At 48.6% G+C, this 27291-nt stretch overlaps 2 protein-coding genes across 4 annotated transcripts in view; both read left to right on the top strand.

Annotated features, from left to right (window-relative positions):
* Positions 1-12972, top strand: part of DLL3 (delta like canonical Notch ligand 3) — a 40447-nt gene extending 27475 nt beyond the window's left edge. For all 3 annotated transcript variants that reach the window (XM_053267456.1, XM_053267457.1, XM_053267458.1), the window contains 2 exons: positions 3028-3145; positions 10929-12972. In XM_053267456.1, the coding sequence (XP_053123431.1) occupies positions 3028-3145; positions 10929-10934 (124 nt within the window). In that variant the 3' untranslated portion in view covers positions 10935-12972. The remainder of the gene's footprint in view (positions 1-3027; positions 3146-10928) is intronic.
* A 4705-nt stretch (positions 12973-17677) lies between these two features.
* LOC128332762 (calcineurin B homologous protein 2-like) lies at positions 17678-25380 on the top strand. The gene is made up of 7 exons (XM_053267455.1): positions 17678-17832; positions 19851-19923; positions 21287-21367; positions 22201-22310; positions 22950-23011; positions 24148-24270; positions 24694-25380. The coding sequence occupies exons 1-7, from the start codon at positions 17709-17711 to the stop codon at positions 24745-24747; spliced, it is 627 nt and encodes a 208-aa protein (XP_053123430.1). The 5' UTR covers positions 17678-17708; the 3' UTR covers positions 24748-25380.
* Positions 25381-27291: the final 1911 nt, after the last annotated feature.

Below are 27291 nucleotides of genomic sequence, written 5' to 3'. Positions count from 1 at the left end.
ACTGTACCATTTTGTTGCCCAGTTTGGCAAGATCCCTTTGAATATCTTTGCAGTCTGCTTGGAATGTCGCCATCCTGCATACTTTGGTGTCTCCCACAAACATGGCTACCTCACAGCTCACCTCTGACTCCCCATCATTTATGATCAAGTCAAATAGCACCATTCCCAACACACAGCCTTGTTGGCCTCCACTGTTTATTTCCTTCCATTGTGAAAAGTGTTTATTCTTAGCCTTTGCTTCCTGTTTTTTTGTTTTGTTTTGTTTTTTGAGAGGGTTGCAAAGGGAGGGGACTGATGGATTCTGAAGAGCCCTTATCCTACCCCATGACTGCCAAAGAGCCTTTGGTGAGCTTTAGCTATGGCCAGAAGTGTCTACTAGTGTCTCAAATCCCAGGACAGCTTTTCAGGCAAGAGGGTAATTTCCAACAAGGTTTGGTCCCTGGTAGGGCTTTTTCTTTTTTCACAAATGAAGCATCCGTGGTAGACTGTCCAGAAAGGGCCCCTCCCCCACACAAAAAAGAGGAGGGGGGAAAGCAGTGGGCATTTCCCTTCTAGTCGACTCCTGACCTTAGCCAGCTGCAACACTTTCCTTCTGTGTGCAATGCATTTCCACACCCAAAGTCCCATGCTCTATGGAGCCAACAAGGTCAGGTAGGTTAACACTTCCCCATTCTTTCTTGTGCTTTGGGCAGCAACTTGCCCCAGAAACATAAGAAGTAAGAACAGCCCTGCTGGATCAGGCCCAAAGCCCATCTAGTCCAGCATCCTGTTTCGCACAGTGGCCCACAAAAAGTGCACAGGCAGGAGTTGAGAGCAGGCCTTCTCTTCTGCTGTTACTCCCCTGCAACTGGTATTCAGAGGCATCCTGCCTCTGAGGCTGGAGGTGGCCTATAGCCCTCCGACTAATAGCCATTTATAGACCTCTCCTCCATGAAGTTATCCAAACCAAAGGGTTTCTGTAGGCGACTCTGGTCCTCCTAGGTTTTCTAGTTTTTTAGATTCTATCCCTTCTTTAACATAGTGTTACTCCACCTCCAAGGTGCCCCTCCCTGTCCTTTCTGAACTGGATACTGCCCAGCTCCTCTTGGCCATTCCCCAGGCATCATTTTAAAAGCTGTTCTGCGATCTTTTTGATTTTAAGCATTAGCAGTCTGGTTCCATCTTGGTTCAAGTGCAGACCATCCCATTTGTGCAGGCTTCACTTGCCCCAAAATGTATCCCAGTGCCTAACAAATCTAAATCCCTCCTCCTGGCACCAACGTCTCATCCACGCATTGAGACCTCTCAGCTCTGCCTTTCTCACTGAACCTGCACATGGAACAGGTAACATTTCTGAGAATGCTACCTTGGGGGTCTCGGACTTCAATATGCTACCTATCCACCTAAATTTGGCTTCCAGGACCTTCCGACTACATTTCCCCACATTGTTGGTGATGCCTTCAGTGGACCCCCGGTAGTCATCGTTGTCCTCTCCCCTCAGCAGGCCCAGTCTTCCCCACCATGCTGCATGGAGAGGCAGAGCAAGTAGGCACTCTTGCTGGGAGCCCTCCTGGGCCCACTCCTCCCTGCTGCATCTCCCAGAAGGGGGAGGCGGGCAAGTGCCTGGAGGCAGCAGTGGCCGCCACTTCTGGCAACTGCCCCTCACTTGCCAGCTCGTTTGGTGGCTACTCAGGAAGGGGCCTTCTTCAGTGCTGCCCCTGGACTTTGGAATGCGCTCCCTGTTGAAATAGGAGCTTCCCCATCAGTGACAACTTTCTAAAAGGCACTGAAGATGCATTTATTCACCCAGGCTTTTAATTAGATGTATAGTTTTAAAATTTTAACACTGGGTATTAAATGTTTTTAATGTTTTTAGTTGTGAACTGCCCAGAGATGCAGGTTTTGGGTGGTATAGAAATATTTTAAATAAATAAAATAAAAATTTAAAAAACCAACCTATGGAATTATCTGCCACAAGATATGGTGATAGTCAACAGCCTGGATGGCCTTAAGAGGGGCTTAGACAAATTCATGGAGGACAGGTCTATCAATGGCTACTAGTCTGGTGCCTGTGGGCCAGCTCCAGCCTCAGAGCCAAGATACCTCTCGATACCGGTTGCAGGGGAGCAACAGCAGGAGAGAAGGTATGCACAGACCTCTTGCCTGTGAGCTCCCCAGAGGCACCTGGTGGGCCACTGTGTGAAACAGGATGCTGGACTAGTTGGGCTTGGGCCTGATCCAGCAGGGCTGTTCTTACGTTCATTGATCTTTCAGAAGAGAATGAGTTTAGTGTTTAAGATTTTAAAAATATGGCAGGTAGACAAACTGAAAAGGTATTTATGTAATGAGCTAGACCAATGGTCTTAATCTGTATTAGGCAGATCCATATGTTCTCTGTGTAAAATCAAGTTTCCCTGGCTAGTGCCTTATATAAGGTATTCTCTCCATTGGTGCCCACCTCTGGCCACCACAGCTGCTGTTTAACTGAACTTTAAACAAGGGGAAGGCACGGCGCCAAAGTGCAGTGAATAATGGGATAGGTAGCTTAATGTTGAGTATGTCTATCCACAGTTATTCTGAGCTAGAACAGCCATATGCCGTCTCCATCAAACCCAGCCATGCACTTCTGCTTGCCAGATGCAGGCAGTCTCCTTTTTGATCTGCTGATGAGCTTCCAAAAGGCATTTGACGGTCCACTGTTGGAAACAGGATGCTGAACTAGATGAACCTTCAGTCTGATCAAGCAAAGCGGTTTCCGATTTCTTATGTTCTAGACTGAAAAGCACCACCATAACCGAGGCTTAGTTTGAGCCAAGCTCACCAGAGCTTAGTATCGGGACTTATTTACAGTAATGCCTGCATATGTGCAGAGTGCCTTTGCCTTGCTGGTGAGTAACCCTAACCAGCCCCCTCCTGTGCATAGTTGGGGGCCAAGCTTTCTGAAGGTGTGTCTTCCCTGAAGGCTTGAGCCCCAGCACCTCTCTTTAGAAGCATGCATGGTCTGCAAGTAGCCATTAACAACTTCCTTGCTCCTCTTCTCCACTGCAGTAAAAAATCGGAGCCCATCCGGTCCCTTGTTCCTGCTGGCTATCCCAAAGAAGGCACCTACCACCCCATCTACATCATCCCAGACCAGATGGAGCCACAGTGCATTTATGCAACCGAGGTAATGAATATGCACTCACTTCTTGACCCTGCTCCTCTGTTGCCCAGGGGGGCACAGAGTACAGTGAGTACCATGTAGGCCAAAGGTGAAGACAGCTGTTGGCATTTCTGAGCAGTCACAATGAGCATCCAGCTTTGCAACTGGTGGAACACATGTACACACCAGCAAGCTGAATTCTGGATCAGTGAGTGACTCAGACTTACCCCGCTCCCTATGTGTGTTGGGGCAGCTCAGCTTCATAAGCGTGTGTGTGTGTGTGTGTGTGCCTCCTTAACCATTGTATGGATACATGCATTTGTTACCTTACAATTTTTAAAATTTGTTTTGAGAAGTGAGAGTGAGGTGTGTGGGTAAACAGCACTAGCCAGTAGGTCTGATCACAACACGATCACAATCTCTATCAGAGGAGGAAGTGGCGTTCCCTAGTTCAGTCTGCAACAGTCCAAAAATCTGCAGGACTGTTTTTTCAGAGCTTGCTCTGTGCCTGAACAGTACATTCATGTGTTTTGAGGGCAGCAGAGGTGCTACTGAACCGTCTCCATGTAACATCCATCATGTAACCTTTCATGTAACATCTGCATCCCTGCCCCCAGAGGCTTAACCTGGGAAATACTAGATCTGCACCGATTCCTACCAGCCATGGAATAATCATCATATTGGTAATGTGAGTCATCCATTGATTTGCTGCTTTCTGGGTTGGAAGCAGCACCTTTTGTGTACATAAGCACTCAGATTTATGGAAAGATGTCAAGCAGATTGAATCTGATGGCGGAAGCCTAAATTTGTATCCGTCCACATCCGATTCTTTCAACAGCCCCAGTTACAGATGTGTTAGAACAACATGTCCAGAGGTGCTGTCAGCTTTGCATGCTGCTATTGCAATTCTGGGGGGCTGTTAGTTTTCTCTGAACTGGAGATTAGTTTTTTAAGTGTCCTTCAGAATCAATTTAAAAAATCAAATTTGGGGGGGGGCAGTGGGGGGAGAGTTTGGATTTCAGTTTCAGAAATGTGAATATCACACTGAGTATCTTTTTATCTGTGGGACAGATGCACTGCCTTAACCCTTACTTTATTTACCTTGGCCATCAGCAGAGTAATGTTTAATTACCAATGCAAAAGCCTGCTTTTGTGCATGCACAGATGCATCAGAACAAGATGCCAAACCACTGTTTTGTAGGAGATGGGTGTTGTCCCTCACATACGATGTTTGGGAGTTGGATCCTGTGTCCATTTGTCCACCTGTGTTCGGTATTCTTACAGATATGACTAGGCCAACATTGCACACAAACTGGATGTTTATGGAGGTTTGGGCATGGGGTGGGGGGCCACATCCCTTTCCCAAGAGCCTGTTGCACTGGGACAGGCAGGTAAGTTGGTCTCTGCTCAGAAATTCTGTGGAGCAGGGCTGTGGCGTTCTGGAGCTGTCGGATCATCCACAGGTGGATGTGTGGATTCTTGCAACTAGTGATGGTCTTGTAATGCATGCTTGTTGCATGGTAACTAGCCACGTGCTCATAAGCATTCTAAACGTTCCAGAGTACCGATTCCCCTTGCTCGGCTTCTTGCAAGGTATTGCATACACTGCTGTAACGTGAGAACTCTCAGGTAGTCTTGTCCTTGTAGCCCAGGAGTTGAGCAAGGAGATTTGGTTGGAGGTTTGTGTAATGATGCATTTTATCAGGGAATCATGAAAATCCAGAATCAAAATGGGCTTGAGACACTGAAAGGTGTTTCTGTACCTACAGCTTGAGCTATAGTGGAGGATAAAGCCAAATTAGCAAGGTGAGAGTTAACGATAATGGGCATAGAGACACACACACACACACACACACACTATTGCTGAAGCACTAGGCTAGATCAAGCACAAACACAAGCCACATAAAAACCAGCACTTCCCCTCTGATAGCTAGGGGTTTTGTAGAATTTGGACTCCCCCCCCCCCCAATTATGCCTAGGCCTTGGCACAAGGTCTAGCCCCAGAGCAGGCTGTAGCTGGCATGGCCCACCCACTCACACAACATCATGCGGCATCAGGGTGCAAGGAGGGCCAGATTGCCTGCTCAGAGGCCCTGGCTGCTACCATGCATCATGGGAAGCAGTCATGGCCACAGAGTGCCAAGAACCAGCCAGCCTTTGACCCATGGATGTGATGCAGCCCATTCCTCTGTATTGTCCAAGACAACTGCTGGTGAGTTGGCAATTAGGAGAGAGAGAGCATTACGGAGCAGATTGGGGCTTTCCACTCTAGCAGCAGGAGAGAGAGAGAGAGAGAGAGAGAGAGAGAGAGAGAGAGAGAGAGAGAGTTACTCTGTGAATTAAATGTGTGTGGCTCCTTTTACACTGATGCAATAGAGGAGTTCTACAGGAAGTCTCGACGGGTCGAGCTCTTGTACAAATAATGTGGGTAAGCGAAACATTTTATTTCTTTTCCTTAATGCACAACAGCTTATGCATCAAATTGACAGTGTTAATTAGGCACCTTGCTTGCAGTGATGTGAATGAGCTTCAGTAGGCAGAATGTCATCCCAGGTGCCAGAGAAACAGGCATAAATAGCAGACCAAATATGGCAGACAAGACTGGCACAAAAGGCATGAAGCTGTATCAAGACTCTGGCTTTGAGTGCAAAACTGTGTTAAGTCAGAAATGTAACTCTGTAAGTGTTTCAGGGTCCCGTACAGGAGCCGCTTAAAGCCACCGTAACATGAAATGGAGGTTCTCCAGCTTGTCTTAGGCACCCTTCCACAAGATGGGTTAGATTCCTAATAGGCAGACAAGGCAGACTGTATGTGAAGAAATGGTTGGAGACTGCCTCTAGGAATGCCACAGAGCCTCAGCCAGAGGGGGCAGGCTGCAAGGCAGTGGACTGATCCAGACCACCTCAGGAGCACGTGGGAAGGGTGAGCCCTCACTTTCCCAAGTGTGCTTGCCTGACTTGGTGCCTTTTCTCCACCTGATCCTGTGCCTTGGCTCCGGTCCTGGAGAATAGGTGCAGTAAACCCAGACAGACTTTGGGTGGCTGTCTCATGAGGATGGCTACAGACATCTACATCCCCTTCAGTATATTCTCTCTCCTTCCTGCCCCCTGGGTATGAGACTGGCAGCAAATAGGCCCACATCAGATAAAACAGCTGCAGAGTCAGCAAAAAATGGCTGCTGGATGCCAAGGGGCCTCTGAGCGCACATTTCTGTTGCACAGCCCCTCTGTGGCCATTGTTACAGGGCCCTGAACACACCAGTGTTCAATGTGGCACTCCAAGCATCCTACATCAGATTCCACAGGGAGACTCTCCACATGAATCAGGCCTTGGATCTCTTCTGTGATGGGGATGCTGAAGTGAAAGCGGGGTGAGCAGACACGCCTTTTCTCAAGGACAAGAAAGGAGGGTCTTGGTCTCCTTGAAGACCTTCCCTTGGCTCCCAGCAAGGACCCTCCAGAGGGACAAAGCATTGAATTGGCACTCTCCTCCACTGCTTCTCTAAAAGGAGAACTCCTAGGGTCAGATGAGCCTGTTGATGAGGAAATGACACAGGCATCCCCCCCACCTCCCTATTACAGTGGATGGAACAGTAACATTTCCAGAGCCTGGGCCTGACTGCTCCCCCAACAGACTAAGCCTCTGCTTCTACAGCTGTTTCCCCTCACAGATCTAGGTAAAAAACAGCATTTTTCCTACCTTCAGATTCTGCTTGTGCAGTTATTCCAGCATGAAGTAGGGAGGTGGGGATGATTTGATCCCTTAGGATTACTAGAGTAGAGCCTGCAAATGGCCTTTTCTCAGGTGATATCCAAGGAGAAGGCCACTGCTATAGCTCTGTATGGGACAGGGGGCTACCCCCAGAAAGGGACGTCCAACTATGAGGCCTCAACGTCTAGCCTAAAGGTCTCTGTGGCAAGTCAGTACTTTGCTGCAGCCACAGAATCCTAAGTAGATGACATTACGGTTGGGGAAAGGAGAAGAAACCCAAGGGCAAGATGTCACTAAGAGCAGCGGCAGCAGCATCTCTTGTGGGTGCAACTCTCAGCTCTAGCCACAGGGATTGCCACTGCCAGTTCAGACAGACCTTGAAGAGCTGAGCTGCACCCAGTAGGTCTACCTCACGAAGGATAAAAGACCAAAGGGTGGAAAGTGAACTGCTCCACAAGCTGTTCCTAGCAGACAAACAAAAGGTCTCTGCCTGTGAGTCTGACTATGGATGTCAACTGAGGAGGGAAGGGAGCCCCTAGCAGTCAGGATTCAAATAAATGGTCTCTCAACAGCAACTCTACAATGGTCCAGGCATCTGCTCATACACCACTTGTCTCCAGGCATGCTAGAACTACTGATAAATTTATTGGCCCTGGCTCCAGAAGGCTCCTTTGCAGTTTTCTTCCTCTGCCACTTTTAGCAAGGGTGCCCAGCATGTTCCAGGCAGAAGCAGCACAGGGAATCTTGGGAGCACTTCAGTACCCTTTCCAAAGCACCAAGTATGAAATGAAGCCACCTTTTCGGATGGAGTCCTTGTCATAACTTCTGGGCCAGCATGCCTCAGTTGTGGCATGCTGCAGTGCACTGCATAGCATCTGAGCAAAGTTCTCTTTTCTCAAGGCTACTCTAACAAGGTAGCCTCAACTGCTAGGGCATTTGCTCAAATAACCCACCGAGAGGATTTATGAGGCAACATGGAGAAATTGTGAAGGATGGTGCAAGTAACATGACCTGCATCCCACCAAAGTGAAGAGCTGCCACATTCTGGATTTTCTTCTTTTGGCAAGAGGGCCACAAGAAAGATCTCAGCATGCGCCTGTGTTGATGAGCGTCCTCACACACACACACACACACGGCATTTCCATAGACCCATCTGTGCTATGCTTCTAGATGGCATCTATAAGCCACAGGAAGGAGTCAGAACTTTTATGCCAAGTTCAAAACTAAACCACTCTTTCAGCCACATTCCCCAGTAACACCCAGTTTTCTGTACATTATGGTACCTCTTTCTCACTGCTGTTACAAGGGGAAGAACGGAATCACAGTCCAATTTGTGCGTTATTCTTAAGAAGATTGTCCTTTTGACTAGAGCTTTAAGCCCAAGGTGAGTTCTTGGTTTCATTATTCCTTTTTGCATCCACAGGGGAAAGCATAGCACACACTCCCATGTTAGGAGAGCACTTGAGATTTTTCAGCCCCAAGGCCGGTTCTGCATTGCATTATTTGTTACCTTTAGTAAGGCAAATACAGGCAGAAAGGTATGGAGATAAATAAAGGCACACCTTCTAGAGGCCTAGAAGGCCCCTTGAAACCTCAACCCCAATTAAAGCCGTTTGCTGGACCCTGTAATCCAGGGGAGAGGTGGAGGGAGCAGACAGTCTGGCATCATGCCTTTGTGACCAAGCTTTAGAGTTCTCCAGAGCTGCTCATCGAGCTGGAAGGGGCATCCAGAGAAGGCTTGCTCCCTACTTTGTGCTGTTGTGGTAGATCCTAATAAGGGCATTACCTCCCTTTAGCTTTGGGGGGTCCCCCCCAACACGCATGGACCTACACAGCCACCTAGAATTTGTGTTTGGAGAATAGTGACTTTAGCCATCCAGGAGGACTGTAAAACTCGAGAAAGATGATTCTACCATGTGAAAAATGGGGCCACCTTTGAGGGTTACGTGCTCTCCATCACGAGATAATGCTGCCCAATTTGGCTTCTAGAGATTCTGTCTCTAGCATGTCGCCTAAAACTGACCTGCAGCTCTGTTCATAGGAGGACTACCACATTTCTTTTTGCTACTCTCTGCCTCACCAAAGACCTGTTTCATTTAATGCTGAAGGGTTTTTTGTTTGTTTAAAGGGGAAGCAGTCATTTTTCTTTTTGTCACAGTGGCTCTCAATGCAAACTGAACTCTTGCACCTAGCAGAGGCTAATCTAATTAAGTCTGCATAAATCCACCTGTACTACTTCATCTCAAGATAGTTAAAAACTGCAGGCTTTGGGGCTTTCCCATCTCATGCCCAACTTGCTGCCCTGCCCTGCCCTGCCCTCTTTTTGCTTGACATCCAGCCTGAAGAACTCTAACCCCAAGTGGCTCTGGAACATTCAAAAGTTTGATTACTTTGTGCTATTTTAGTTGGCCCTAAGAAATGTGGCATTGGGATTTCCCCCCCGAGTAGTCTTAGGACTTGTTCATATCTCTTCATGAGGCATTATAGGACCCAAACCCTTTCCTCAGCCAAGGTGGCATTTGAAGGTTCAGTGCTATCAGCCATGCTAGACTGAGGCAGAAATCCTGTGCACGCTTATCTGTGGGTAAGCCCCACTGGACTCACTTCCAAGTAAACATGCATAGGATTGTGCTGCACACTGAAAAGTTCCGTTTGGGAAGGCAGCGTGGAGCCTCAATTCAATGCTTTCTGCAGTGCAGTTTGTCCCATTGTCTGCAGCCCTGGTCCAAACCCCGCTTTTGAAGCGACACCTGAGGCCATCTGGAGAATGGCCAACTTTGCACTTGCCTGTGACTTGTCCTTCTCAGATTCTCTCAGGTGCCTCTCCATCTCCCAGGTGGGGAGAGAAAGCAACAGGGCCCTGGGTGGGGAAGTCCGGCCTTCTCTTGGCTTCATAGAATGCTACCCCTAGAATGTTTGCCCCAGCAGTGGACCTTCTGGACTCTAAGATGTCCTTGCACTGGGCCTGCTTGTCCAGGAGAGACCTGCCAGGGACCCCACAGACTGAGGACAATCTGTCTTCAAGGCCTGCAGTCTTCTCCTTCATCATGTTTCTCTTCCTTTTGTGAAGTTATGTTCATTCAGGAATTAACAGTTCACCAACGCAGGGTGCTTGCAGCTTTGGAACTCCTCTGGGAGGCTGCAGGCAAGGGGGTGGCGTTCCTAAAGGCAGTCCTCAGGCAGTTGTGTTAGACAGGTCTGCCTCCCGCCCAGCCTCAGAGGAGTAGAACCCATCCTTTGGAGTGGCACCTAAGGGAACTTGAGGAGGACGTCTGACAGGTGAGTACACAGAACGGGCCTGACCTCTAGTGACGTGAGGGAACAATGCCACTTTTTAGCCTGTAAAGTAATATGGGGGAGAACCTCACTGTTCATGTTTACACCTCAGTCGGAAACGCTTGCTCCCATGGTGCAGCACCACAGGAGCAGCCCAATGGCCACAGCTTTGAAGTGAGGACAGATCTGAAAATATTGAGACGATAGTGAAACTCTGAATGTCTACACTGAAAGTTAAGCATCTCCCCACCTCCAACATTTCTACCCTACTGTGACCACACATGTCCAGGTCATCCTGGATGGATGGAGGGATGTTTCGTGCAAACACGTAGGAGAAGCAACTCTCCCTCCCTCCATTTTGAGCCATGCAAAAATCTGCCACTAGTTTCACGGATCCCCAGCTTCTACATTTTCATGAGTGTAGCTGTAGGACAGGTGGTGTATAGACCCTTGGATCCCCTCCCCTCCATAGCATGGCTGAGTTGGCAACATGCCTCCTGCAGCTGGGATCACATAACTGGCCACCATCAGTCACCTTGTCAGGAGAGAGAACCCCCACTGTCTTCTGAGCAGAGAGGGATGCTGAAGTGTGGCACACAGAGCAGGAGGGCTTACAGTGGTCTTTGGCTGGAAACAATTTGGTCCGGCTCCTACTCTGCAGTCGACGTAGCATGAGGGTTAATCTAGATTTAGCAGGGCCAATTCCTTCCTTGGAGAAGTTTACTCTAGATGCTGAGCCTCTGGGGCGGGTGGGGGGAGGGCAAGAAGGTAACAGTTAGCGCCTGGTTTCTGTCCTAATCTCTTCCATATTCATTTCTAGGTTTAAAGAAGAGCCTTCTCCCCAGCCTTGGAATCAGACATCTGTATTCTTTTTATTCCAAATTCTCAGCTAAAGGAATGTTTACAGAGCAGACTGACTGGACTCCTGGCGCAGCCAATGTCTCACCATTATTAATTTTTTATCTATATAGTATTTTTAAGACTCCTTTTTTAAAGGAAAAATATTTAATATTTATTCTTGCTGCTATATTTTTAAATTTTTTATTTTTGCATTGAGAGTGACAGACTGATTTCAACGGACGGACTGGAAAGTTAGAGCTCGGTTTGGAGAGGTTCATCTGGGTTCTCTCTTGAGAGGCAGTAAAGAAAGACGCATCTGGGAGGAGAGCAGGGAGGAAGCTACACTAGGATTGTCTGAGCTGTAGAAAAGGCGGGTCCTTTTCCCATACAAGTGCCAGGACTTAAGTCATTTTTTATTGTTCTTATTTTTAAGAAGTGTTGTCGATGCTTTGCCTACAGTTCTGTGGGTTTTCCTCACAGAATAATTCCCTCATTGTCTGAAGGGAGGAAACTCTGCCCTTCCCTTCAGCCCATGGACAGGTGCAGAGAATAAGCCACAACAGGAAGTAATATGCAACCACTGGCACAATTTGGTTGTAAAAAAAACAACCAGGACAAGAGATGTTTGGGGAAACAGAGGCACACTCCTGCTAAAACAAGCAAGGGGAGTCTCCTCGTCAAAGAGGGCCACACTGACCCTTTCAAAGTGGCTGGTAGGACATATCAGAAATGCAAGCACTTCCTTGCTGATACCTACACTCACCCTTCAGAGTATGTGTATTTGTGCAAGGAGCATTTAGGGTTTGTTTCCGTTCCCCACCCCCTCTTGCAAGCAGAAGAAATGTTGTTATCCTATTCTTCCACCATGCAGGGCAGCATGGACTGGACAACTTTGGCCCTCCTGCAGATGTTGGACTACAACTGCATCATGCTGACTGTTGGCCACTGTGGTTGGGAATGATGGGAGTTATAATCCAGCAGCAGCTGGGGCTGAAGTTCTGCAGGCCTGATTTAATACAAGGCAAATAAAAGACAGCAAGGATTTCCCACCTTAGGGTGAAAGTTCCCTGCTTTTAAAAAGGATACTTCAGCTCATCCACAGCCTTCATCAGGAAGTGATGGAACTTGAGCCCGCAAGGAGAAACAACTTCTATTCAGCAGAAGGAAAGGCTTTCCCCCTCTGCTGACGCAGGTTGTGCTCCCAATAAGCACAATCCTCTCAGCTCATGTGCCTTAGAACCGCCCAGCCACTGATGTGTGGCTCAGGCCGGACCAAAAGCAAGATGGAGCATACAAGGCCTTTGCAGAGTTAGCCTTGGCTCAAAGCTCTTCACCCATTAAAAAGAATTATTTTTAATATCAGGAAAAAATGAAACACAGCATGATTTATAGGACAATTGGGTTTACGTTGGTGGTGGGTTTCCCCTTCAACCCATTTTCTTCTTCTCTTTTTATGGTTGAACTTAAGTTCTTCCATCACCTGACAAATGCTAAGTTGAAGTTTTAAACAGAGAAATGTTAACATTTTTGTTTAACTCATGGTGAGTATTTTTATGCAAAGGTGGGGGATGGAATCTTGATTTCAGAATCTGAAATGTGGAAGCAACCAAATCACCTCACCAGTCATGGCCATCCCCCCCACCCCCACCCCGGTGTTTAACTTTGGGTTTTTGAAAAGTTATTTTAAACAGTCAAAAAAGCAGATTCAACTTTTCAGCTTCAGGTAGTCCTGATGTCAGTGTGTTCTAACAGAAATCTTATGGGGTGGTCAGTAGTTCTTCTGTTTAAATTGTTCTTTTGAAAACTATTTTTTTCTGTTAAGTTAAAAACACAAAAAATATTGTGTACAAAAAAACTGCTGGAGATTCTTTATATACATATTTAAGTTGTAAATACTGTATATTTATAAGTATCCTGTTTATATATCTGTCCCCTGCACCACCCCATGACTTTTCTTTTTTATGTATGGCCCTTTTGCTCAAAAGAAAACTATATAAATCTCTATTTTGCCCAATGAAAACCAACCTGTTCGTTGCAGTTTTCTTGCATTGCTACATTTCACTTTTATTCATTAGTAGTCAGGCTAGAAATTGTTCTGTCCCACTCAGCATTCCACGGGGCTCCTAAGCAACTGTGGAGAACCTGTGGAAACAGATTTGTCGGACATTTCACAGGAGGCAGAAGGGAGCAGACTGGCCTCAAGCCCAACTGACCACAACTTGGGAGGGCAGCCCGGCACCCTTAAGGAGCTGCATTCCAGCATCCTCTGCATGAATGCAAGAGATCCCAGACAGCACTTCTCCAGGTGCATAAGCTGGGTTCATGGGCTTCTCTGAGAACGAGGGGAGGCAGAGGACAGAGGTAGAGCTTGAGAAGCAACTTCTCACACATTATGGGGGAAGGGAAAGAGCTTTGAGGAGATATATAGTATGGTAAAATGAGGGTGGAACTCCTGAAATATTTGCAGGGGGATCTTCACCCTTGATTCCTTCTATAGTTTCAGCCATGATTTTGTCTAGCATATTCCTAAAAACTGCAAAAATACAAAAAGATTCTGCACCAAAATTGGCAGTTGTGGGTGTGCTTTACAATGCTAAGGAAAATCTGCTGGCTACTCTATTCATTCTGTATTTTTAGCTATGGTTTTGTGGGACAAGTTTCTGAAATTTGCAAAATATACTCCAAATCAACACCAAAATCAGCATGTTGCGATTTTAAAAGTGCACTCCCTCACCAGTATGGATGTGCTTAACTCCTCCAAGAAAAATCTCTTGGTTATTCCTATCCCTTCTGGGGTAAAGACCGAGAGCTGGGGGAGCTGTTCCTAATTTAAATGTTGGGGAGAATAGGCCACTTTGTTAGAGGGAGGCATGGGCTAAGAGGTTTGCGAGTTCAGTAAAATGTGTGTGTGGGGAAACGACTGCTGAGATCTGCACCCCTGCTAAGAATGTTGTCATCCCAAGCTGCTCCATGCCTAGCTTGTGCAGTTGTGCCAGCCGCAGCAGGCCAACATCGCCCCCTCCATCCCTGCCTCTCACACAGAACCACATGGAGAAGACCCTGTGAAAGGACAAGCACCAGGTGCCCACTTGAGGCCTCTTGCCCACAAATGCATCCCCAGAATCCAGTTCAGAGATGGGGGAAACCGCCCCCCCCCCTGCACAATGGATCACCCAATCCAACCCCCAGCATGAAACAGAGCTTGCTATACCTAAATTGCCCCTCCAGACTGTAGTAGGGCAGTTTAACGAAACTGGTAAAGTCTCCCACTCTTCATGAAAAGCGTCAAAGCCAGCAGCACCTTCCAGATGGGTCTGATGCGGCTCTCATCTCAAGTGGGACCCTCCCGAAGTCTCCAGGAAGCCCACAGGCAGGGAAGGCAGGCAAGAGACAGTCGTCCAACACGGAGCTGATGTTGGTGCCCAGCTCCTTAACACTTAGCGTTGAGAAGTCCTTCTGGATGTTTTTACTTAAATCTGCCACCTTGTGCTAGATATCTAGATTTGCTTGCCCATTTGCCACAGAGCAGGACAAATTCTCTTCTAGCTGGGTTCCTGTTGGTGGCCAGTTTGCCCTGAATTATAGTGTGCGTGTGTGCTATAGTTGGGGTGAAGTGGAAGGCTCTCTGGCTGCACTGAAAGAGGTCTCCTGACCAGTGGTCCCCTTGAGATAAATTCCCTCCCGGCTAAACGTTTTTCCCATCTCCCCATCCCCAGGAGAGCAGCTCCCTGAACTAACAGAGCAAAGTGTTAATGGGAAAAGCAGAAGGCAGCCAAGTGTGAAAGGTGCTGACCTGCCACCCCTGGGGCAGATGTTTACAAGCAGCTGTCAACACATGGCTGAAAAATTAGCAAAAAACACCCTCCATGCACTATCCACAGGGTATTTGGTGTTAAATGTCAGGGGGAAAGGGGGGAGGGCGTCTCCTCCACCCCAGAATTAAGCATGGGTGGAGATCAGCTGCTTAGAGGGGCATGCTGGGAGCCAGGACGAGTCACCTCCTATGAACCACAGTTATGAAGCAACATTCATTCAGTACCGTTTCAAAAGTGCTCTTGCAATTCTGAGAGCAAAATGGCACCTATTCACAGATCACACCCGCAAACACACCTGCTGCTGCTCCTGCAGCAGCGCTGGCGATGCTTCTGGAGAAAAATTAGACCACGTACACCACAGGCTAGGCACTGAAAAGTCCTCACCTCTACAGGGTCTGAGGCTTTGCCATTAACAAGCATTGCACCCAAAAAGGTGCTTCCACCCATATGAATGGCCCTGCACATGCTCACTTGGCCCTTAGAGGGTTTTTGTTTTCACTGACCTGCAGGTGTATACTCTGAGACACTCCTGTTTAGAGTTGCCTTGTCCCCTGAAATTCCAGGCTCCACCCGGGATTTAAGCATCTCACACAGATTCGTCTGGATTTCAGCTTTCTTTTTTTTCTTTTTCTTTTTAAAAAGCAGCTGTGCTCTAGCCCTTGTAGAATCGGAGTTATGGAGTAAAATTCGCAGTCACTATTTTGCTCAAAAAGTATTTTCAAGACAATTTACATAATATGCAAATTAGGCACCTGGATTTGGAAAGCCAGAATATAGCGCCACTACTCCTGTCGTCAAGTCACCTTAAGAGGCGCAGCGGGGAAATGCTTGACGAACAAGCCAAAGGCTGCCGGTTCAAATCCCCGCTGGTACCATATCGAGCAGCAGCGATCTAGGAAGATGCTGAAAGGCATCATCCCATACTGTGCAGGAGGAGGCAATGGTCAACCCCTCCTGTATTCTACCAAAAGACAAGCGCAGGGCTCTGTGGGCGCCAGGAGTCGAAATCGACTTGACGGCACACATTACTTTGCTTAGTCCTGTTGTCAAGGCATCAGGATTTTGGAAGTCAGAAAACCGAGTTGGAGAGACAGAGGGATGAGTGGGAAATCCCACCACTTTCTTCCAGGGCTAGTGGGAGTAAAGCATATTTACTTTACCGACAAGGAGGACATAAAACCTCTCTGATAGTTTTTGGCTGCATCCCCATAGCCCCTCTAAATACACCCATCTTCTCTTCACCTCAAAGCCCCACACTGCATTCCAGTGGTGCCCTCTGGTGTCTCCACACAGAATCACACCCACTATGTCAAGAACTGCAAAGGGGGGGGGGGTCCTGTTCCCTTGCAGATACAGACTGCTGCTGTCCCAATTCACTAGACTTGCTCCCTACTTCCCCCCTCTTGCTCGTGATTCCATTGATCCCCAAGCCCAATGCCGTATAATCTAGCTGCATATCATCACAAAATGTCTATGATCAACTACCTTCTGAAAAACAGCAAAGTTCCCTGATCTCTTTGGCACATGCGTATGAATACCGATAAACACAAACATGTAGGAAAGTCTGTACAAGAATCCTGGCATATCAAAGGGGACTTCCACATACTCATAAGAGGAGGAGATGTCAATTGCCTAAAATAATATCTACCTAAAGTAATTCAAGCATTTGTACAACACTTTTGAGCATTATACATGAACCATCTTGTTGTTATTATTCTTTTACATTTATATTCCACTCTTCCTCCAAGGAGCCCAGAGTGGTGTACTACATACTTAAGTTTCTCTTTCACAGCAACCCTGTGAAGTAGGTTAGGCTGAGAGAGAAGTGACTGGCCCAGAGTCACCCAGCAAGTCTCATGGCTGAATGGGGATTTGAACTCGGGTCTCCCCGGTCCTAGTCCAGCACTCTAACCACTACACCACGCTGGCTCTTGTCATCTTTGCAACAACTTTGTAAGGGTTCTCATAAGAAGAGCCCTGCTGGATCAGGCCCAAGGCCAATCTAGTCCAGCATCCTGTTTCACCCAGTGGCCCACCAGATGCCTCTGGGGAGCCCACAGGCAAGCGGTGAGGGCATGCCCTCTCTCCTGCTGTGGCTCCTCCGCAACTGGTACAGAGAGGCATCATGCCTCTGAGGCTGGAAGTGGCCTACAGCCACCAGACTAGTGGCCACCCATTGACAGACCTGTTCTCCATGAATTTGTCTAAGCCCCTTTTAAAGCCATCCAAGTTGGTGGCCTTGGCCTTCTCAGTCTTGGGTCCCCAGATGATGTGGGGCCACATTGCCCATCATTCCTGGCAGCCTCCAGCTGTTGCTGCTGGGGGTTCTTGGAGCTGTAGCCCAACAACATCTGGGGACCCAGGCGCGAGAAACCCCTGCTGTAAAGCAAATATTATTAATTCCCACAACTGCAGCTGGGGAGCTGAGGCCAAGAGAGAGGGACTTGCCAGAGGCCACCAAGTGAGAATCAAACCAGAGAAGTCCGTTTCCGCAGTCCAGCAGAAATGGGCCCGTGTGGCAAGTGTTTCAGAATGGGAGCCGCACTCTCTGTGTGACCTGCTGCTCCAGGCAATAGCAGGGCTGCGGCTTTTTCTATCGGCTCCAGTTTCCAAGAGCTTTTCCACAGCAGTCCCTCCCAGAGAGAACACCCAGGGGATTCCCCTGGGCTTCTCCTTTTCCTCCCTTAAGCATTAAGGCGAGACCTGCGTGACTCAAATTGAACTGCACTCGTCTCAATCGCAAAAGCAACTTGGCCTCTTGCTCTTTCTGCCTTTCCACCTTAAAGCAACCCAGCCTGGCCCTTTCCAAGTCCCTCCTCCCCCTCCCCATGCAGCCAATTAGCTGTCCCAGCTTTGATAACAGCTGCTGTGGGTGGGGGCAGAAGGTCTCCCCTCCCCCCCCCCCACAAGTTGTTAGATGCTCAGATATATTAATATCTCAGTGCATGCAGACACCGCAAATAGACCTGGCTGCTCCGGGACAAGACACAGCACCCTCCACGATGGGAGCTCAGCATTCCCAAGCTTTCACAATCCCCGAGCAGGAGGAGATCATGAGAGAAACTGGCTGTAAGGAGGAGCCTGGAGGACCGCTTCAGGGAAGGGTCTCTTTCCTTTCTTAACTGCATGCCTGCTGGGCTGCCGGAGGAGGAATACGAGGGGAGGACGGGAGGCAGATGCCCAAAGAGAGGTGCCAGCCGGGCTTCAACGCCCCTGCACATTCCGACTTGGAAGCCCCACCACCTTGCAAACCCCAAGGCGTGGAGTTGGCAACCCTAAGGCACTCTCTGCACTCCCCTCCCCAGAGAGAAGCCCTCATTCTGGACCTTGCAGGAGGGGGGCGAGGGCTAGGAGCTGGGTGGCGAGGCAAGCTCTGTCTTGTCTTCAGAAGCTCCGGTTTGTTTCTACAAGGAATACAAGTCTCCTGGACTTGGACAGATTTCTCAGGGAGACCAGAGAGTATGAAGGTTTATTCCCAGGTGTGGGAAAGGGAGCCACAGGGCACCTAGTGGATAGTTTGGAGGTGGTTACTGAGAGCCATAACTCCAGTACATTTCCTTAACTGCGGGGAAAGAGACAGATTTCCCCCCTCCTTGCTCCAATGAGAAAACCAGACACCGGGCATAGGGTATTTCCCCCACGAGCCAGCTTGTGGGAGACCTTACCCACAAGCTTTGCCGCTTCCAGGGTAGAGTGAGATTTCTACAACCTCCCCCACGAGTGCACAGGCTCTCCTACAGCACAGTTTGGGCCTCTGGAAATTGTTGTTGAGAGTGTCTGCCCCACCCAAGGTCTCGTATCTAATCTGGCAGCTGGCCTTCTGCTGTCTGAGCAGGGGAAGGAAAGGGAGGGATTAGGGCAGACTTTTATTCCAAAGGATTGCCTTAATAATGTCCAGTTCTGAAGGCCTAGAGAATACCAAATTCTCTGGGTAGAGGTTTTGGGGTTTTCTTATAACGTGCCACTGACTTACTTTATTGCTCTGGGCATGGCACTTCGCCACTACCACCACCACCACCACCACCACCACACACAGAGCAGTCATAACATTTCAAGACAAGCAACTCCGTGGGAAATGTTTTTCTATTTTCATCTGATTCAGCAGTGGGATGTGGGAAGGCGAGAGAGTGTCAAATAAATTATATGAGCAACTAAAATTCAATTTTTAGAAAATGGGCCATCTTCCTAAAACAGTTTGAGTGCATCAGACCTGCATCCAAAGTAGAAAAAAGGAGACTTTTCACCAAAGTAGATTCCTTATCGTGCAATTGGCACAGTTGGAGGCCACATTTGTGTTCACTGAAGTTGTGACAGGCCTGGCAGATAAGCAGACTATTTCCTTTCTCTCTCTAGGCCTCTACAATAGAATCAAAACGGCATCAAGTCCATGTTTTGTTTTGCTTTTTAAATTAAGTTTCTAACCTACCCCAAAAATAGGCTTGACAATGGGTAGGCAATTCCTAGCACAGCTTCCAAAGCTAGAGGCTGACCAAGATTTCCAGTAACCAAGGAGAGAGATTTCAGGGGCCTTCATCAATCCACGGACAACAATAAAATTAAACAGAACCTCCAGTTTCAGAGGCAATGAACCTTTGAATAGTAATAGCTGTGGGAGGGATAAAAGGCAGCGGCTTCTTGCCTCCATGCCTGCCTTTTGGAAACAGGATGCTAGACTAAGTGGACCCAGCTTAGTTGCTTGAAATATGAAAATACAGGCCAATTTGCCTAATCCATATTTTCTTGGGTCAGAGGAGTTTGACCTTTCCGGCCAAGCCCAGAGCATGCCCTCACCTGGGCTTGTGGCCTTGAGAGAGAAAAGCCTCACTTCCCAAGTCGGCAGCCTGCCTTCTTCCAAAGAGGCGTTGTCGCTTTCCCGACTGCCACAAATACAGAGGTGCTCTTCCTTGCAGCATAGGACTTGCCCAGGCGGCTCTCCAAGCTTCAAGTAGTCCATATTTTAAGTGGAGGAAAGTTAATTGCTGCTGATAGCATGTTTAATACCGTCATCTCAAGGTCAACACACCCTCGCCCTGCGGCACTGCCTCTTGCTAATCATTAACTCTCTTCCTTCCCTCCGTTGCACCCAGTTTCCCAGGCCAATGTCCTACGCCTGTACCAGCGCTTTCAAGCCCTGGATAAGGATGAAAAAGGTTATCTCAGGTATGCGGAACAGGGAGGGAAAGAGCACAATCAGAGAACTGAACAAGGAACCAAGGGGCCATCCAGCAAGGCAAGGCTCCTCAAGCAAGGCAAACCCCTCCATCCATAAGTCAGTCCGTCTTTATTACGGTCTTTGACCAATAACACATCTAAAACAACATAAAATTTTAAACAGAGCCCTAGTAATAACTTAACTGTGCATTGGACCTAACCATTAGCGAGCAGAGTGCGACGGACTCGTATTGCAGAACAACAGAATTTTGCCACTGCGTGTGTGATGATAGATGAATTCACATCTATTAGCAGATATCTGGTGTAGAATTCGTCCGATCGATCTGGCAGATTATATAAAAGAGGGCCAATTAACCTTCACTTATGTTCTACATAAAAGACACACCGCAGAAGCACATGTGCAACTGATTCAGTTTCATCAGAATTACAGGGGCAATATCTCTGTTCAACTGGGATTCTATTGTTATCTACCAGCCAAGAATTCTGAAGGGTCCATCCATACGTGTATCTGCCCCACCCCACACTGACCCACACAAGACAGAGCCAGGTGGGTTAATCCTTCCCTCCTTCAAAAAGTCAGTGGCTCCAATCTTCTTTCCCCTGCACCTGCCTTGCTCCTCCAATACATAATTTAAGGTATAGCTGCATAATATCAGGGAGGCCAACCTGAGGTTCTCCAGCTATTGCTGGACTACAACTCCCATCATTCTCAGCGACAATTTATTTAGGCCAAGTTATAGCTGGGCATGATGGGAGCTGTAGTCCAACAGCAGCTGGAGAGCCTGGCGTGATCACTACTGCTTTCTGCACACCACCTGACCTGGCACATGGATAAGAGAAAAAGAAAAGTGAATGCCGTTGAAAGGGCTGCTGCCCCTCTGACGTGTGGGAAGTCACACTTGGCAAGTAGCAACAGCATAAGCCCCAGGATTTTTGTTTTCCCTTCTCAAAGAAGGATCTCAGAAGGAAGAGATGCAACAAGTTTGTGTTTTGATTGTTTTTAATGTTGTTTTAGAATATTGTTTTTAAATTTTTTTAAATTGTTTTGTTTTAAATTCCCTGTTTTTGTTTTTAATTAATGTTTTAATGTTGTTTTTATCTTCTTGTAAACCGCCCAGAGACACAAGTTTTGGGCGGTATAAAAATATGTAAAATAAATAACAAACAAACAAACAAACAAGGAGCTGGATGGCCCACTAGGGATCAGTCAACGACAGGGAGGCAGGTTTATCTGGAAGGATGTCTAGAGCAGGAATCTTGACTTCTCTGCCATGGCCCACTAACACCTCCTGTAAGTTTATCACTTCAGCTGCTACTAGCACAATCCTGGCTATTTCCCCTCTCTCGGCAGCAAAGACGACCTGATATGCATCGGAGAGCTAGCAGTGAACCCCATTGGAGATCGGATCATCAATGCCTTCTTCAAAGATGGGTCAGTGTGTGGTACAACTTTTTATCCCCCCCACAGAAAAAAGGGTTAGGAACTGCCCTCGCTTTCCCCGTGGCCAGTTCGTCCAGTACAGGTGAAAAAGACCTCAGTGCACAACAGTGACCCCCCCACCCCGCCCGAGGTAAAGACTGGCTTATAAACAAGCCATTCGTCATGGGGGGCGGGGGGGTGAGTGAAGCATCACCTCTTACAAGAGGGGCCCTTTGTGGGGCCACAACGGGTATGTGTGGGTGGAAAAGCAAACAACTTTTACTGTGTACCTTTTGGCTGACCTCTTTGCCAGGCTGGATTAGCCAGCAGCTGAAAAGCAAGGAGGCTTCCAAGTCGCTTCAGCCTAACACAACTGCAGGGCAACAAAACACGCGACTTCCCATTCTTCCACTCATGCGATATGTCAGTTTTCACATTTCCAAAACGCAACTTTTTCTGTTTGGGAGGAGGAGGAAGCCAAGAATGAGCAACACCCTTCAGGCGAGGAGTCCTGCGGGGTAGAAGAGGTACTGGGCCAACAGGTGCTGGCTCCAGGGCTCATAACCTCCAGCTGCCAATGCCACCGCTTGGTCCCCACCCGTCAGGGCTCTTCCACGGGCAGGAAGGCCTTTGGCACCCCCCACCCACCCCGACTCCCCTGGTCCAAGTCACAACCCCGGCATTCACAGAGAAGGCGATGGCAGGAGGCGTTCTAGGCGCAGGACTCCCGCGTCCTACCCAGGTTGGCTCACGCGCTAAGAAGGAGCACAAGGGGAGAAAGCCACCACTCTTACCCCAGTTGGCAGGGGCTAGCAGGGTCCTGTGAAGAGTCTGTCCCTCCTCAGGACAGAGGCTGCCGATTTCCGGACGTTCGCTAACGTGCTGGCCCACTTCCGGCCAGTGGAGGGACCTGGAAGCTCCGAGAGCGTCAACAGCAGATTCAATAAGCTAAAGTGTGAGTAGACAATTGGAGTGGGCAATTGGGGCGGGGTGGGAGTGGGGGGACCCTCTCATAGCTGGAAGCCTCTTGGCAACATCTGCAGGAGAGGCAAGAGCAGAAGGCCTGCTCCACCGGATGGACCACGTGGTGGCTTCTCCCCTCCTAGAACCGTCTCTCAGGAGGGCTTCCACCTGGTCATCAGAACCACTGTGCAACTTTATGCAAGAATTAGCACCTGGAACTAACTGCTTATTTGCCTCTTCCTTCCCGGTCCCTTCGTATTGTTAGATCATAACCTGTAGACACGGGTTGTGTTGTTCCACGCCCTGCAATGTCCCTACAGCGACAAGAAAATTTTAGATGCAATCAAAGCAAGCCTGCTTTTGCTTCAAGGATGAAATCAGGATCCCCTAGGCCCCGTTGTCTATCCTCGCATGAGGCCCTAAGGCAAAATGCATGAATTGGGGGGCAGGTGGTGGTGGGGGAACCAACACCCAAATCGCGCAGTGTGAAGGTAGAGGAAGAAGATACACACTACCTGGGCATTAACCTTCCTTAAAGAAGTCAGATCTTGCTAGGGGAGGAGCAACATAGGGGAGATCGTGTGTATGTCTGCCCCATAACTAAACCCCTCCTGTTTGGTTTCCTCTGAAGTTGCTTTCCAGCTGTATGACCAAGACAAGGATGGGAAAATCTCACGAGCTGAAATGCTGCAGGTAACTCCTGTGTGCGCAAGCGGCTGGAAAGACTGCGGGGGGGGCGGGGGCGGAGGGAGGAGCATGCACATGGGTCGGGATGAGCAATGAAAATAAGGGAGGGGCGGAACGTCGGGGGCCACCACGCATGGGCCCCAGGCTGCCTGCAAGTGGCATCTTCTCTGCCATGGCAATCCTGCTGCCTCAGCACATTTAGTTGGGTCCTCCGGGGTGAAGGGGATGCACTCTGTACGTGCTCTGAGGCATTCTTATTCTAGGCCAGAAAGGGCTAAACTAGATATGAGCCTTTCAACATGCCATTTGGCCCTGCCTCTGTGTGTGTGTGTGTGTGTGTGTGTGTGTGTGTGTGTGTGTGTGTAGAGAAAGAGAAGCCAGGAGCCCTAAACTGGGATTGCGGCAGGGGTGGGGGGAGAGAAGGAAGGTTCTTATGTTCTTATATTTCTTATATTCTTATATTTCTTCACGCAACGCATAATCAACTTGTGGAGTTCTCTGTCACAAGATGTGGTGATGGCCACCAGCTTGGATGGCTTTAAAAGGGGCTTAGACAAATCCACGGGACAGGTCTATCAATGGCTGCTAGTCTGCTGGCTATGGGCCACCTCCAGCCTCAGAGACAGGATGCCTCCAAATCCCAGGGGCATGGGAGCAACAGCAGGAGAGAGGGCATGCCCTCACCTCACCTCTTGCCTGTGGGCTCCCCAGAGGCATCTGGTGGGGCACTGTGTGGAACAGGATGCTGGACTAGAGGGGCCTTCTTGGGCCTGATCCAGCAGGGCTGTCCTTCTGTCCTTAAGGTCTCACCACGGTCCCAGTGCATCCGTGCAGCGGCTGCTTGTTCCCCCCAACCCAAACACTCAGGGGCACACAACAGGTTTAAAGCTGCGTCTTGTTCAGTTCAAGTCTTTGACTGAATCACATGCATGAAATCCCAAGGAACATATTCAACAAAGCAGAGGCAGAAAACGTTTAGGAAGGTGTGGCCCAGCATCAGGGTTGGACCTTCCCCCAAAAGCAAAGATTTGCCTTGGCTGAAAGACGAGCAAATCAGGACGACAATGGAGAGAGCCATCCCTGGCCTCCAGACCCTCACCTTTCTGCTCCTAACGTCTCTGACCCCACCCCCCAATTCCCAGGTGTTGAGAATGATGATTGGGATCCAGGTGACCGATGAACAACTTGAGTGCATCACGGATCGAACCATCCAAGAGGCCGACAAGGACGGAGACGACGCCATCTCCTTTGAGGAGTTCACAAAGGTCTGGGGTGGGGTTCCCAAACTTGGTTCCCCAGAAGTTGTTGGACCACAACTCCCATCATCCCCAGCCACAATGGCCAAAGGGAGTTGTAGTCCAACAACAGCCGGGGGCCCAACTACGAGAACCCCCTGCATTAAGGGTCTGGAGGGGCTGCTATTAGCTGCAGAGATGTGGATTCTGGGGAGCGGACACAACAGACTCAACTGCAGCGACCAATTGCTTTGGGTGGGTGGGTGGGTGGGGGAGTTAGCTCCACCCCGCTATCCCGAGTGGTGGTGGGCACTGGCTCCTCAAGGGAGAGGGTGCAGGATTCTGCACATGCTCAGTGACACCGTCATTTTCCCTTAGTCATATTTCCCAGGACTGAACCCTGCTACCGAAAACTAACAGGGTGGCCTCTTTTCTCTCCTTTCCATTTTGTAGTCTGTGGAAAAGCTGAACATTGAACAAAAGATGAGCCTCCGCATCCTGAAATGACCTGATGGGAACCCGAGAATTTGGCCCCAACTTGGAAATGAATAAATGTGATTCCTGGTCCAAGGCAGAACAGATGGCATTTGCAGAGAGAGAATGTGGGACCCAGTCAGATCGCACTTCCATTCCTAGGGGAACAAGAATGGATCTGTCCCATCAAGGTTCCTCAGAGAAGATGGGATGCCACATACCAGGGTCAACCGACCAACTTGTGCCTGCAGTTCCCTCCTGCCTTCCTTAACTCATGGCAGCAGTATTTCAACCAGAAGCAGATCTACCTTTTGCTTAGTGTTCTAAAAAGCTCTGCCTTTTGCACTGCAGCATCTCGCTACCATTTACATTTTGAAGAAGGGGCAGAGAGCAGCACAGCATTTAGCTCTCTTCATGCATGAGATGTGGACAGGAAACACAACACTGGACACGGACAAAGGACTTCTCCTCTTTGCTTTTACTCTGAGGAACTCGAACTCCTCCTGCACTCCCTCTGAAGACCGTTACAAAACAGCAGATTCAGGAGAGATTCCATCCTGCCCACCCTTTTCTCTTCTCCCCCTTGTTGTTCAGCCTGAAGAATTCTGAAGAACTCAGACTCAACTTTGACATTTTAGTTGCTACTAATAAAAAGGTACTACCCTACTGTGGCATTGAGAGACTTTTCTCTAAAGGACCAAGTCAACTACTTACGATTTTTAAATGTGTGTGGCCTCTACAGATGCTTTGCTGGATTCTACGGAGAGCAAATGTGGCCAACCAGACGCTCTCCAGCTGTTGGACTACCGTTCCCATCATCCCCAGCTGCAATTGTAGCTAGGGATGATGGGAGCTGTAGTCCCCTGGTTGGCCACCCCAGGGTAGGGGATTACCACCATGGAAAGGCTGAGGGGAACCTGGGAAAGGTAGTAAAAGAAGCAGGAGAAAGAGCAGAATAAGGGGTCCTGTAGAACAAGTTGTCCAGATGATACTAATGGGGTACTAACCATCACCAAAGCAACACACTGTTCTATGCAAAGAACTCAACAGAAGGGATGCTGACCATTACAGGACATGGGATGAGTTGTCGGGTTCACAAGCGATCAGTGGAATTTTCTGGCATGCAAAAGTGTGCTGGTGCAGAGACGCTCCCTTCATTTTGGAAGGAAAGAGCACAGCAGTAACCAAAACATTCCACAAACCAAGACAAGTTTTCTTCTCAGTATCTCAGGCAGGACTCCAAATCAGGCAGAGTTGCTTCTTCTTTCGGCCAAGAAATAGATGAGCAGCCTCTGAATAAGGGCAAAACTAGGCATGAAGTGGGAATTCCCGTTTTCCAAGAGACAGCCACCAAAGAGAGGGGCAATCTGGACTGAGGCTACAGCATAGCAGGGGGTGTCTGTCACACATGCACAGTCACGTCCTTGATCCAAATCCTACCCTTCAAAGTTGCTATCAGTCACGGAAGAAAGGGCTTGAGAGGCTCAGAACACTGAGCCCATGCCTTTTCCCCTCCACAGATAATAGAAACTTCAAGCAAGCAAGGTGGTTTAGGTCAGGGAATCTGGAAAGGGTTAAATGCCCCCTCCCCATGTAACACAGCCCTAGGAACATAGGAATATAGGAAGCTGCTGTATACCGAGTCAGACCATGGGTCTATCTAGCTCAGTATTGTCTTCACAGACTGGCAGCGGCTTCTCCAAGGTTGCAGGCAGGAATCTCTCTCAGCCCTGTCTTGGAGATGCTGCCAGGGAGGGAACTTGGAACCTTCTGCTCTTCCCAGAGCGGCTCTATCCCCTGAGGGGAAGATCTGATAGTGCTCACATGTGGTCTCCCATCAAATGCAACCAGGGCAGACCCTGCTTAGCTAGGGGGACAAGTTATGCTTGCTAACACAAGATCATCTCTCCTCTCCCTATAATCCAACCCTCTTCCCTGCAACTGCTTTTCGAAAAAGTAACACTGGGCATGTTGAATCACAGAACTTCCCAAAATATTTCCCCCTACTAGATCTACTGAGGGAAAATAAAAGATAGATTCTAAATATTGTATGCTATAGGACTCCTCAAATATTCATTGTTATGTACAGAGCTTCCCAGAAAGGGGAGGGCAGAGCCACTCAAGGGGGGGATGAATGTCTTGGCATCTTCATGGGAGGAAGAGCTAAGAAGCTGGAGTTGCTGCCTGGCTCCCAGTTGCTCTGGCCTCTCTCAAAAGCTTGTGGATAGAGGATGAATTTTTGATGAAGCCATTAACATACACTTCTCCAGAGTCACCCTTTTGTTCTCTGTTAGCAAAATCTGGCAACCAATAACAAATCCAGCTTGGAACTTCAGGAAGCATGCATCACACCACATTCATGGCAGACTGTCCTGCAGACAAGAGACCAAAAAATGCACCCTCTCGTTCCAAAACACACACACACACACACACACACACACACACACCCCTACCTTCCTCTCCACATTCTTTTACGGTTTATATAAAATTGTCACAGACTGGACCTCTTCCTGTTCACAGCCCCACTGTTTGCCATGCGCACGCATATATGTACACACAGTAGCAGCTTGTTCTAAG

This window comes from Hemicordylus capensis, chromosome 7 (genome assembly GCF_027244095.1).
Source record: "Hemicordylus capensis ecotype Gifberg chromosome 7, rHemCap1.1.pri, whole genome shotgun sequence".
In the NCBI taxonomy this organism is placed as follows: Eukaryota; Metazoa; Chordata; class Lepidosauria; order Squamata; family Cordylidae; genus Hemicordylus; species Hemicordylus capensis.
The sequence above is the reverse complement of the archived record's forward strand: the minus strand, read 5'-3'. Positions and strand labels throughout refer to the sequence as shown.